The sequence below is a fragment of the Hippoglossus hippoglossus genome, chromosome 19 (assembly GCF_009819705.1).
Source record: "Hippoglossus hippoglossus isolate fHipHip1 chromosome 19, fHipHip1.pri, whole genome shotgun sequence".
Taxonomy (NCBI): Eukaryota; Metazoa; Chordata; class Actinopteri; order Pleuronectiformes; family Pleuronectidae; genus Hippoglossus; species Hippoglossus hippoglossus.
In genome coordinates, this window is record NC_047169.1 from 10716238 (window position 1) to 10730770 (window position 14533).

Here is a 14533-nt window from a genome sequence, read left to right on the forward strand (position 1 = left end):
TCGCCAGTTTCTCCCTGCCTCGCTGTGAGACATTTGACCTTTGTGCGACAGTCATTAGCACTGCCTTTCCAAGGTTGGCTCTGAGCCCAGGGCCCGAGGGGAAAGTGTGGTACCCTCCTTGGCTTAAAAAACAAGTATCAACCAGATGTTATTGTTGACAAGGCTTTTCCTTAACCAGTACAATTAATTACCCAGTCTCTTTGTGTGTGTGTGTGTGTGTGTGTGTGTGTGTGTGTGTGTGTGTGTGTGTGTGTGTGTGTGTGTGTGTCTCTGGCTGGCTGTGTGTCTGAGAGAGTGACACAGAGAGAGAGAGAGAGAGAGAGAGAGAGAGAGAGAGAGAGACAGAGACAGAGAGACAGAGAGGGTGGAGTGTGTGCAGCTAGGAAGATTTTACTCATTTAAGAAAATGACTGATCATTATGTGGTGATCAGTGTTGATACTGTTGCGTCATTTCAAACAAGTCTAAGTTTAAACTGTAGCGGGTCAGAGACGTCAGCTGAGCTTGTGTCAATGTAAGAGAGAGAGAAAGAGAGATGTGAGCAGCGGAGTCAGTGTGTGGCGGCTTTCCCTCAAGATCTGGGACTATCATATAGAAGCTACACAATTCGTTTATAGTAATCATAATTTTAAAAAAAAACTAAAAAGTGTGTCACACAGGGTTTCCATGACAGTTTATCTTGTGTCTAGCTGTGCTTAGGAAATTAGCAAGACACAATGGTTCTCTGAGCCTAAACACAATAGGAGTAGGAATGAATCCATTTCTCATCAAGTGTATGCGTTTCTACTTCCTTCATACGACACAATAGCTGAGAGATACAAAGCATGCCCCACCTGTTACTAGCTGCTGGTACACACACATTACAGCTCAAGGGTGTGTTATACTGGAAACCACAAAGAGTACGTGCCAAGAAAAATCTGCAAGCGAAACCCCAAAGTGACCACAAGGTGTGCACTTGTATGATTAAAAGTATTTTCCTAGTAAGTCAAACTTGAGCTAAATGGCTCAACAGACACAGAATGTGGTGAAGTGAACTTGTCCGGATGGGGGCTGCTCCTAATTAATAATGCAACCAAGCCATGCTGAGCTGGGTCGGGCTCGTCCGTACATTTCATATGACTCTTTGAAAGGGAATTGTACCGCACAACCTGCTGACAGCAGAGAAATACTGACAGAAAAAAAGCTTCCTGATAAACTATGATCAACAGCATAACAGATTTCTGCAATTAATGACAATAAAAAGATTACTGTACCTAGTGAAATCACCCATTCTAATTTGCAGAGAAAGCTAATGTGTTCACAGCCTCACAAACTACCTCATTAGTCATTGAATATTTGGGGGGGTCTCAGACTCCAGGTTGGAGCGATTTTAAAACACTCACATGGGGTCAATTAAGCCCGATGAATTATCAATGAATTAATCAGTAATGCAATTAGTCAGAGTAATATGATCTTGCCTTTATGGAAGCGCTCAAAACACGTTTTCATTCAGTCGTCCTAATTTTACAATGTACTAAAAAGATAGACGATAGATAGATAGATAATACATTAATGTATATATAAGAAATTATAAAACCATATAATTGCTTTTATCATTTTAAATAATTTAGCAATTTTCTTCGGCTTCTATTGCTTCCTCCTTCTCTATCTCTTAATCAGCAATTTGTTTTAATGACGATAAACTAATTTCCCTGAGGAATACACAAGTTCATAATTTAATAGATCAAATGAGATTAACCCAGACTCGATCTATCGATGATGCATTTGTAATTTGTTGCAATTTATTTGGGTCATTTGAATTCCCCGACAAAAGGCTTCTCTACATTCGTTATCTGGGATTACTAAGAGGCCGCGTGGAGTTGGATAACTCTAGGTAGGCAGACTGTGTTGAACTCACTCCAGATAGAGCCGCTCCACACACAAACACGCTCAAATAAAGTGAGTCACTCTCGGGATAAATATTTACAGGCTCAGTTTTATTTGAACGCAGGGAGAGAACTAGAGGCGTAGACCTGGAGATTATTAAATGTTTATGTCAGAAAAATGCTGTGGCGAATGTGCACTGGACAATGATCCTGTTTAATAGCTGCAGCTCTGGAAGTGACAGAGATGCAGGGAGTAATCTGCACCTGCGAGCGCATTAGTCAGGCTTCCCAAAGTGCTGGCCTTACTGCTGCTGCTTTCTGTTGACTTTTACTTCTAACATTACAAACGGATTGATGCCGATGGCCAATAAAACTATAGAAAGTAATAAAAATGCTTTAATTACATTTCTTTGTCATGAGGGTTTGATTAAAAACATCTTAGGAATTATTGCCATTTTTTATCTGCCTATATAACAGTATTGGAAATGGGTGGACTGGTGATTCTGTTTAACAATGAGCTTGGTATTAAAAATGACAGCCATCAAAGGCCAATGTGCTGTGTGAATCGGACAATAAAGATGGTTGAAGAATTTTGCTGCATCTGTACACAGCAAGAACACACCAGCTCTTTCAAACGTTATTTATCACACACAGAAAACCGACTTTATAGAATATATCTCAGCCCTTAAGTCAGTCTGCGTCTGATGGCAAAAGAAATTTGTTTATCACTTCATTATGGCCCTTTTCTTGCGTGCGAGATCAGAGCAAGTCTTTCACTTTAAAGGGATTTTCCCTGAGCAAACATTCCTCTTCGTGTTTCAAAAGGAGCTGATGAATCAGGGTCAGATTAACTGTAAAAACCTTTCTACCTGCCAGCTAATACGCCATGGCATGATAAGTACGACTCATTAATCAACCCTGACAGGTCTCCTGAATTCATTTGTTACGACAAACACTATGGAGCCGAGCCACTGCCTTATGAATTTATCTGAGACGAGTGTCTGGAGCCCAAACTTTAGCAGCAGATAAAGAGTTTCGACTCCGAGACTTAGTACAACAGTACGGGGGATTGGTAACAGTCAAGTCTGAGTCACAAAAGACAACACAACAAGATAATTAGGGAAGTTATGCTCAACTGACACTGAGCAGGACGTTTCTTTAATGAGAAGTGAGACTTTTTGGAGACAGAACATTAAGACTGAATAGGTTTATAAAATGTTATGATGCTGACGCAGACTAACAGAGCAACTTCGACAAAGGCTCCTTTGAAAAAGGTTCCCTCAGGCTAAGACGATCCTTAATAAGCATTGCTGAGGCTTTACAATAAAAGGCATTTTAAAAGCTGAATAAATAGTCCTCTATCAAGAAAATGGAATGCTACAAGAAGGGTGTGATTCTGTAGAAACAAGGGAGGCGTTGTATAAATATTATGTGTCAGGTCAGCGCCATGAGCATGAGATTATCTGAGTTTGGTTATGCTTTTAATGTTTTTCACTTCAAGACAGTTCATCGCTGTTTTTTTTTAAAGTTGTTGTTTTTATGTGAGCCTGACACACATGACCCCACACGAGGCCTCATATCCCAGAACTATTATCTACACAAGATTTGAACTAACAATCACTGTTTGTGAATAAGAGACTGAAGATGCTAAGAATACAAATGCTGGATGAGAAACAGAATGTACACCAGTAGCTTCTGACCTCTAGCTATGCCCTCGGTGAATATTTCACGACCGGAGCTCATTTTTGATGAGTGAATCTGTCATCGGTGGAGACAGCTTCAGACAGTTGAATCTTTTAACAGAGGAAACTCTCTGACTGGGTTTCAGCAGCGTGGTGCAACACAAGCGCTAACAGGAAGCTGCCAGGACGCTCAGAAATCGGGGAGGAAGAAGGGGCTGAGATGGCAGGGGCATCAAGGGTATGGTGCTGCTGCCATTAATCTCAAGTTCCTGCAGGCACCCAAAGCTGGAGGGCAGGAACACTGCTGACACAGTGCTGCCTTCAGTCCGAGAGGGAACTTCAAACACAGACAGCCCAGGGTAGAGATTTACTGTCACCAAGACATACATTTAACCCTTTAAGGCAGTAAAAAAAAAAAACACTTACCATAAGGTTTATCAAGCTAAATGTCTATCTAAGGTCACTAAACAGTGCCATGAGTAATTAGCAGGTTATTGTAATCCTACACAGGTGCGATAAGCCAGCACATGCTTCTTTCTGTGTGTGACTGCCAGGCTACTATGTGTGGATATCTAGGGCCCAAGGAAATTAGGTTACTGAACATATGCAACACATTTCCATGGCAACAGGAGTAGGGGAATCTGGAGACATGTCAGTTTCAGTGTCAATAGGCTATTTTATTTTGCAGCGCCCATCCTCCGTTTTTCTCCAAGAAAGCCACGCTGAGAGACAAAGCCTGCATGCCAAATCTATTCTGCATGCGTGCGGACTGTCCTGACGCGGCCCTGTCTTTGCCAGACAGACGTTAGCAGGGGAGAAGGCGCTGAAATCATTCAGACATAAACACGGCCAGTGACCCTGCTGGTTGAATCCAAGTGGACCCAGTTTAATCCAATTAAAGGGAGGAGAGCCAGTGGAATGGAGCTGGAATAAACAGCGTCATCCATCATGCTGGGACAGTAGAGACGCTGGGATTGACTCTGGGGAGAGCAGACTCTGACTTTAATGGCTTAGGACTCCCAAGGCCATGTGTAATGTAACACACTGTGAGTGTGGGGCCGAGATGAAATGAAGCACAAACAATAATACCATTGGAATAAAACCGTGTTGAGCTGCTATTAATTAAAAAAGAGAAAAGAGTGAGATTCCACAGTTATGAACTGCTACCCCTCTGTAGCAAATATCTGTCTGCTGAGGGTGTTAATTTTTATCATGAGGGAATCATCACAATAACAGCACTGATTCAGAGCACACAAAGAATCCCAAAGTCAATGGGTCACTGCTGGGTGAAAACAAATTGAAAATACCCAAGGACAACATTGTTCACGAGGTACCAAGGAAAAGAAAAGTTATACTGGACAATATATTGCAGAATAAACTGTATAAAAATGACTGAAGTTAAGCTGGGCTCATAGTGTTCTGTTGTTTCTGTTTTTCATGCTCTGTCACAGCTCAGCAAAGCTTGCCCAACGTTGTTAGGCTCACACAGCAGTGTGTCTGCGTGCATACGACAGTGAGTGCGTGCGTGCGTGAGAGAGGGGGAGTGGAGGCAGATAAGAGGGCATGTTCAGAGTGCTGCTGCATCGTCTTTCTAAAACGTTTTTTGTCAGAACATGTGTGTGTGTCCCTCTCTGCCTTGCAGCATCAGACAGAGAGGGTGCGTGAGTTGTCTTTGTGCATTTCTGCCTGTGTTTATGGGCTTAGCTGACTGAGGGTGTAGTGGGATTGGTGAGTGATGGAGGTGGAGGCTTGTTGCTACAGAGATGTACAAACACAAAAGATGAATCTGTTGAATAAAAGACAAGTTATGACTTATGAAAAGTAGGAGCCACACTTGAGTTTCATTCATGCGTAGAGGTATGGTTGATGGAACCGTGTTAAAGCATGTGCTTAAGCTAGCCCTGTCTATAGTTTAGAAGTCTTACAAGACTTAGCAGAGGAAACCATGTCAGCCGTAGCTGTTAAACATAGAGCAACTGCAAGGAAAGCATTGACAGCAGCAGGCAGGAATCAAGAAAGATGAAAGCCCAACTGGAGACCAATGCTGAATAAATAATGGCATCCATTGTGGGGAAATGTGATCGGTCTCTCTGAAAATCAATAACTAACAACCGGACCATGATGCCCTGAGTGACTCAGCAACAACTTCAATACACTACAAGCGGTCGATATCAACTGCCTGTTCTTGTTCCGGGAGACATGACCCAAAAAGCGGAAGAAAAACTGGAGACACTTCTAAACAAGTTTATGTGAGGGCGGATCAGAGAAGAGAGAAGATCATTTTTCAGTAGAAAAAGTCCGTCAGAGCTACCGGTCGAGCTTCTTGCATACTGCTGATGGGAATTTTGACTATGATGACAGTACAATGAGGGGAAAAATTAATTTTTGCAGCACAGTCATTCTAGATATAGTAACTGAATATATCCCTTTCATTCTGTCAATACAGAACAAAAGTATATACAAAAAGCACCTCTCTTCTACAAATAGTTTACTCTGCTGGACATAAATCTTGCTCAGTTACACAGCTGCTGCTGCTCGAAAACACTTTGTTCTTGGAGAAACTCTAAATAGATAATATAGTCTGAGAACCCCCCACCAATTTCAGACAGACTAAGCAGCCTCTAGTCGCTGGTAAGTTTTCTGTGGGTGGAAAATAGATGTGTGTTGACTGAATAAAACAAAACCACAGTGCTGCATCACTTAACAAGACTCTTAAGAGAATGCATCCACTCTTGTTTTTAATCATTTTCAAAATTAACACAAGTGGATCAAAGCGCCTCTTGAAGTCTGATTAAAAGCATAACAGAAAAACTAATCTTCTAATTACCCTTGGGCTGCTTTTCATTGGGCTCACAGAGGTCGGGTCAATCTATCTGTCCAGGCAATCCACTCAGCGCTGCACAGCCCTAAAATGTAGCACATACTGTGCAGCTGCGCTGGGAGGAACCAATAGGGTGGGATTTCGGTTTACAAATCCAGCTTAGCAAGATTTTGGGTGCATCATAGAAAAAACATCAAAATGTAGGCTTTGATTAGATAAGCTTTGATGAAACAGTGGATTGGATCCATAGCTGTGAGGTTACTGAATATTCAGTGAGCGTTTCTAAAAGTCTGTGGAAGAGAATGTAGGAAGTTTCTCAAATACACAACAGTGATTAACAGTGTCCTGTAATGCACATCACCTAAATACTGAAGCCAATGACAACATCAGCACAAGATCCTAAAAGAATGCCAAGTTGTACCCTAACACTCACAGCAGTTCTGTGTAATACAACCCCACTGCTCATTCCCCCTGTGACTCAACCAGTCAAGCCAGGCCACTCCTGCTCCAGTTGCACCCAACGGACAGAGCTGTGTTGGCTGGCACCCGACTGCTAACAGGTCGGGCTCTTACCTGCGCTCCCGATGAGGCAGCGGGGGCTGCTGCTGACGTGTGATGAAGGTGGTTCCCCACACCGGGCTGCTGTGGCTGTTCCTGAGCCAGCCCACAGGGGGTGACGACGGGTAGGGGGTGCTGCGGAAGCCATGGTCCGACTCAGTCTCCGCAGTGAGGGACGAGGCTGAACTCCCCATCGCCACAGCGATCGGAAACTAGTCTGATGAATAGATCTACTTGTTTCGTTTGCCCCTAGAGCACAAAAGGTTGACAAGGGTTCCACAGTCGTTTTCAGTGTGAGACACAGATTGGGAAGATACTAAAGGGGTTGTTTGGACTACACAGGCGAGACTAATCATGTGTTTCTATTTGCCGCAAACTTCCTGTCAGCAAATTTCCTCATGAACTGTGAGGGTGTTAGAGTAAAAACAAATAAAAGCCATCGCAACAGGGAATCAAAGATGAGGGTACTCAAAGAAATTAGAGTTACTTGCAGGTGGCCAAGTGTGCAGAGCAGGGTGGATTTCCTACAGTGCACAGAGGAAGACGGTCTCAATTGAAAAAGTAATTTCATGTGTAGAGCACTGATTCCACTTCAGCGGCTGGTCTCAGAGAGGAGAAAATACAGTTTTGTCACAGCAAAGGCTCATAATTCTGTCTCTTGTCGACGCTAAGCCTGTAGCACTCTGCACCACATCTTCCACAGTGCCACTCATAATTCCTCCCGCGTTGCCTCCGACACATGTCCCCAGTCTGTGTGCTCTCATGCCTCGTTCCTTTATCCTTTGCACATGCTCAGAAGCTCAACAAAAGCTGGGGAAGCTGCGCACATGAGAACACTGTGTGTGTTCACCGTCTTTCAGCATCTCAGCAGCCAAACAGTTCACCTGGGGAAAACTCAAGGTTCAAGAAGCGAGGGGGTGGGGGGGCATCCAGGAAATCCCAGTAGCATCAAGGTCCATAAAAACAGCTGATCCGGATCAATAGAGGCATGGAACTATAGCAGTCACACAAAATATATTCACAGAGTTATTTACGATGTGGGCAAAGGAGAAAAATCGATGCACTGCATTTCCTTGGGAGGGTGTTGGCAAACCTACAAGTATGCTAATGTCCAAGTGTCATCTTTCAGACATCCAGTCCGACTAACAGCTGCTGTGGAAGTTTACCAGTAAAACAGCCCAGCTGCATTTCTCCCACTGGATAGAAAAAAAAAATCACGATTGAAAAACCCTTGCGAGGAGGCCACTGCTGGTGTTTGCACAATTTTGGATTTCAACTCACATGAACTTCCGAATTGAACCTGAAGAAACTCCAGATACAAGTGGAGTTTTAAAAAGCAGCTACACTCTCTAAACTTAGACTGTTGCCACAACATCAAAAATGTTTACAGCTCATCTTCAAGGTCCGTGCAACATCCGACAGAATACCCGAGAGGAATGTCCCTTTTCGGGGCTGCTCTGCCAAAAGCAAGGACGAGGAGATGATCCCAGTTTCCGCTGTCTGAGAGACGCAGCTTAATTTCTGTCTGATCCCAAAAGCGCAGTCAGTCGAGTTCATCAACTTGCGCTTGGATCAATGTGGACTCCCAAGCCTGTCACAGCAAGTCTGCGCAGGCGAAAAAGAAACAAGTATCATTCCTGCGAGGGAGGAGAGGGAACATTTGCACGCACTTTGACGGGTATCGATAGCTTGTAGGAAACCCCGAGGCTGAGGTCTGCGCAGCAACATCCAGTGGTTTGTTTGACATGTAGTGTTAGCTGATTATCATGGCACCAACGCATGGATCACATGGGTTTCAAACTATACTTAAGGGTTTCCAAGGTTCCTGCGAATATTACATGCGTGCTTATCACTGAGGACAGACGCGCATATGTGCTTTGAATTTCGCTTGTGAACAGCACGTATCTCGAATCTCGCACGAATAAAAAAGCTGGCTTGTGTCCGCTTCCACACAGAGGCCAGGGGGAGCACCGTGCAAGAAGGCGACATGCAGGTTGAGGAAACGTGGAAATAGCCGAGGAGGTCTCGTCCAGGAAAGGCAGCACTCAATCGCGGATTTCACCATCTTCCGCCGGCTTCATCTCATGTTCCCAGCGTCTTGGGCTGTAGATGTTGAGCCTTGTTGTCTTACATGAGGAGACATCCTCGCCCCAGTCCCGTTGTCGCCTCTCGGATACGAGTCCGCTCTCCGTATCAGAACTGCTCCATCCCGGTGCGCGCACTGATCACTCGTTCCATCCCGGGCGCGTTCTGCTCACGATATGTTCTCTAATTCTCCCATTTCCCCCCCGTGATATGTTCTCCCGGATGGGGGGGGTGGGGGCTTTCATTCGTCCTCGCTGGTTGCCTGAGCGCAGTGGACGGGGGATGCAATCTCCTCCTAACAGCGGATTACTGGAGTGTCAGCATGGCGCATGCGCACTGGCCCCGGCGAGCAGAGGCGAGCTGGGGTTTTGCCTCGCAAGAGTCCGAGAGGAGTGGTGGAGGTCTCACTCATTAATGTGAAAGGTATCCCGGGGTAATGAGTGGCAGTGGGTGTCAGGCACAGCTCGGACGGGATGAGGGGGATTCAGTGTTGGGAATCAAACCAGTTTCCATGTCCCACTCGTGTCTACTAGCTGAAATGTCCTCGTGTTTATCTGCTGGCTCCCTGATAAGAGCCACTGCCAGAGGAGGTAGTGAAGGGTTAAGTAGAAGACAGTTGTGACTGCCACACTCATCATTGCTCAACTGTCCCTGCCCATTACTGAGATAAGCCTTCAAACTTTCCCCTTTCCGCTCTCTTCCACTTCATATCACTTTGCTGACCTCATTCCTGATCTCTTCTTCTTCTCCCACTGACTTCGCAGTGTTCACCCATAAAACTATATGAGCCAAAAATTATATCAAGATTAAGATGATCATATCGGTCGGTATCGAAAAATGTCAAATTATTATTTCTTTTAGGTTTAAAGATTGGTTGTGGTTTTAAACTCTTCTTTATGAGCAGAGATTGACAAACACTTACCATCAGCAAAACATTTCATAAATATGAGGTTGATCACTTATGTGTTGTACCTCCTCACCATGCTTGCACAATGCATACGCATGATATTGACATACTGTACATCAAACCTTTGTCATATTGCTATTGATGAAAATTATATTGCGATATATATTGATATAGTTTCATTGAGCAGTATAACAGCATAAAACACCTAAAACTCATATTCACATGTGAATCCTTTTTTGTTTAGAAATCACTGGGTTGTCTTTTCACCACTAACACATGCTGCTGCAGCTCAAGCAGGCTTGACTGTGTGCCCAGTCGTTTTGTCTGGAACTCTGCCTAACCAGGTGCACAGTGGCTGCAAGGGTGGTTTTCCATGTGCACACAGGGTTCAGAGGGAAACTGGTTTGTCTGGTGAAACCTGACTTGCTCTGTGATTCCAGAGAAAAGCCTCCAGTGTGTGACATAGTAGCTGATGTGGATGTACTCTATAGGTCGAACCTCTGTACCAGAGAGGATGACTGGAGCTGTCAAGAATGTCTGTGTCATGCGGAAAGAGGAGCAGTCAAAACTCCTCAACAAGAGCAGATTGTGTCATGCAGGAAGTTTTCTTTGAATGAGAATCATATCAGATTTACTCAGAAATCATACAACAAAGAAAGCAGTATATGCAAATAAAACTGAAGTACTGCATACTGTAGCTGTGTTATAGGGGTAACGACAATAACGTGTGCACAAAAAAAAGAAAAAAAAGAACTGAACACTAGATTAGCACTCAGGAGAGCATATATTTCTGCCAAGGCCCTATAGTCCTTAAATTCAACCAAGTTGTGCACATGTATAAAATCAGCCCCCTAATTAATCAGTCTGATTGTTGTCCATGGTAAATGATGAATGTAAATGAAAAGTCAACAAACACCCTGTCTCACAAAGTTAAAGAAAGTGATATAAAAAAAGTCTTGGATCTACACGGATATTTAATGGTCTCTTTCCATCACAAACAAACAAATAAACATACGAAACAACTATAAAAACAAGCAGACAGAGGGTGAAACTGAAAACATAACCCTCCTCGCAGAGGTAATAAACCGGGGCCAGAAGTCTGAGGACTGCAGGCCTTTGTTCGGGGTGCCACCTGTCCAAGTGCCACCTGTCCTGATGCAAGTCGGCACCCCTGGGAAACAGCAGCTGACACAGTCAGTGCCAGAGAGAAAAGGGGGGAGACGCAGGGAGGGAGCGATATTGGATTTCATTTCTCGTCTCCAGGGACACACAGGAGGGGAAGAAGGGAAAGGGAGGATGTGAGCTGATTTCACGGTAAATTGTAAGTTGTCATTTCTGCACCACCCAAAATGTCCCGACTGTCACATGCTTCTTCTGGGTTTTTTTACCTCTCTCTCTCTCTCTCTCTCTCTCTCTCTCTCTCTCTCTCTCTAGTGGACAGACTGGAAAGCATTGGGATGAGACTATACCCTGAAGAACCTGACAACTTCAATGTAAACACACCAGCCTGGATTTTTTTATTTTGATGCCAAAACCCTCAACTGTATGGGCTGAGTTCACGTGTCAGGCCACATAAAGAGTATCATCCACCCTGCTGAAGTATTCATGTGCTCCTGTGGTATCTGGACATGCAGATACACCTTCATGACCCCGGCTCCCCTACCAGCATCAGAGAGGAGCTCCGTGTTGTTATTGGTGTATTACCCCGTTCCTAAGTGACCTGCCGCCGCTAACCACTGTCACATAATCAATGTCTGTGTGGAAGAAGCCTGACACTAACATTAGCCAACACAGTGTAGCCACACTCAACAATCCCATTGAGACGGCACGCAGCGGGGGGAGAAAGACGCCGGAGCTCCGCGTAAACAAAGACGCTCTCGACAGCCGTGGCCCCCGGTTAAACCCCGCACTCCCAGCCCGGTTCCCCTTACCTCGAGTCGGCGGACGAGGGAGAGCGATTCGGCGGCTTTTCTTTTCCCCCAGTTCTTCGTCTTGCGCGTTAACTTTCCACAGCCATGGAGACGGTTAAGTTCTTCCCGGGGGTTGTGCTGTGGCTAACGTCACCTTCCCCCGGCGCTAGCTTCGCGCTGCCCGCGGCGGCTCCATGTCCCCAACATCGGTGCCAAACGCGCGGTACATGTAGTTTCACTCCGCCGGGTGTTAGCGACACCGATGCGACCGTGTAGGTTTACCTCAAACAGCCCAGGAAGGAAGAGGGGGAATCTCCAAGGAGCTAGCGCGGAGCGGCCGTGCGTCAAATGCGCAGCGTCCGGCTCACTACAGTGTGTGTGCGCAAGGAAGCGTGCGTAAAAGCCATTCCAGAATGCCGGCGTAGAGGACTACACTTCCCATGCTCAACGCGGACATTAGCAACCCGGATATCTGGGTACGAGTGTCGTCACCACTGACGAGCATAAGTAACACAAAAAAACTGAATTGTTCCTCATTGAAATACTTTTATATCGCTTTAACTTGATTGGTTTTTTTTGCTATTACTTATATATCTTTTAATCCTTTATTTTGCCATTACTTTTAAATTCTGCTCTATTATTTTATTTGCTTATTTTTTTATTTTAAAATGTATTATATCATTTGCTGTCTGTGATGTCATTGTATAAGTTTGCTTCTTGTCTGTGATGTGTTGTAATCTTGTTTTTGAAGCCTTGTGTAATGTATGCTTTAAAATGTACCATGTGAATAAAGTTATTTTTATGATTTTTATTTTATTATCATATGGACATTTTAAGTCATTTGATTGCCTTACGTTAGCTTATAATACGTAATGCATAATCACCCATGTTATAGCTAACTTTAAATAATGAGTTTTAAATCGCCCTCTACTTGCAGCCCAGTGTTGAATAATGGAAATCTAGTGACATCTAGTGGCCATCGACTGTTTGATTTGCGCCATTAGGTTCAGCAATGTTTGGGTCTGGGCACAGATGCAATATAACAGATCATTTCACATCTTGAAAATGTCCCTGTCCTCCACATGCCTCATTAAATGTGTTTCTATAAAAGGCAGTTATCTAAGGCATCCAACTATGGGGATTTCCATGGATGTTTTTTGTTTTTTTTATCCAACAGCCTCGGGTTTGCGTCAGCCAAGAAAACAGAAATGAGAAATTACATTGAGTTACTATGGAAGTGAGTGCCTCATGACTTTGGGCACAGGGATGCGAATGATATAAAAGTCCTGACACCAAACGGAAGTTGTATATTAGGCTCCACAAATTAGTAATTTTGGCCACATATAAAATGCTTATAATCCAAGGACTTCTGTTGCTGCTAGTACATTATTCTATTGTGCCCTTCTTCAGAGAAAGCCCACTCAGGATCTCCCATATCGTATTGTTTCATTTTATATCGTGACATATCTCATACAGCAAACTCACCCTGCCAACCACCTCTTTATAACTCTCCCCTCAGGGAAAAGACTCAGGACCATTGAAACTAAGACTTCCCGTGTCCTCAACAGCACCTACTGTAGAACCATGAAATCAGTAAGTGGCTCCTCAATCCTGCATCAGCACTTTACAAACGCAAAGCAATAACTACCTCTGAATTTGAATGTGTTTTGTATTTTAGGGTATTTTTTAAGCACCGGACATCTTTCTCTAATTGCACTAGTTTTATTGTATTTAATTTTATTCTGTATCTATTCTGTATTTAACATCAACAGATGATTGGTACGTTTTTATGGGGAGGGGGTTATGTGTTCACTGAGTTATGTGGCAATAAAATCTTGAATCTTGAATCTTGAATATATCACATTACGTCACACCACATCGTGAAGTATACTACTGCTGCTGTTGCACAAGTGTTAATAATGCTTTATATGTTTACAAATACCGACATATTGTTGTATATTACTACTACGGTCACTAAACCATAAATTGTACGTCTGCCATCAAGACAAACATCTGATGATTTACTGCTGCTCTGTCTGTCTGTCTGTCTGTCTGTCTCTGTCTGTTCTTGCAGAAGGACAATAGTGGAACTAAAATACCATCATACTGAGCAACCACAATTGCATTCCTTACACGTCAGTTCACATGCTTATACGTCAAATCAGATGTGAATGAATGGTTATTGCCTGGCCTCATGATAACTGAAACTAAAAGTAAAACATGCCCCCACTTTTCTTGACCTTTATTTTTGTACAAAACAGAGGTTTTGTTCTTAACACAAAGATCAAAGCCTATAGCTGCAGTATTAAACCTGCTTGAATATTTATGTGTGGATTATATTTATTTAAATATCAATATGATGAAAATGTGGTATAACATTGCTGTAAAGTTACAGTTTTCTTCAAAGAGACATTTCCATTTCCAATTAACTGCTTTGAACCTGATCTATAAACCATGACCAGGCTTAAATACAGTTCAACTTTCATTATTTTGGATAACTCACAATCTACAGAATAAAAAAACGTTTGGGGATCTAACCACCCTGTATTATTTTGTTGACCACTGTTAAGTTATGTGCTGTTGCTTTAAAACCCACGAGTGAAAAAAGAAATGGGGAATAGCATGTGAAACCCTGGGTGGGTCTGGATTATGGCTGTTAATGCCGGTGTCAGCCAAGTTGTTTGAACCGGGGAAATTACAAAGGAT

General features: G+C 43.6%; 1 protein-coding gene across 2 annotated transcripts in view; it reads right to left on the reverse strand.

Annotated features, from left to right (window-relative positions):
- Window positions 1-12318, reverse strand: part of capn15 (calpain 15) — a 37868-nt gene extending 25550 nt beyond the window's left edge. The window contains exon 1 of one of the 2 annotated variants that reach the window (XM_034569700.1): window positions 6941-7119. In XM_034569700.1, coding sequence (XP_034425591.1) covers window positions 6941-7119 — 179 coding nt within the window. Of the gene's footprint in view, window positions 1-6940; window positions 7120-11848 lie in introns of those variants that run through there. The other variant, XM_034569701.1, reaches the window with a different exon arrangement.
- Window positions 12319-14533: the final 2215 nt, after the last annotated feature.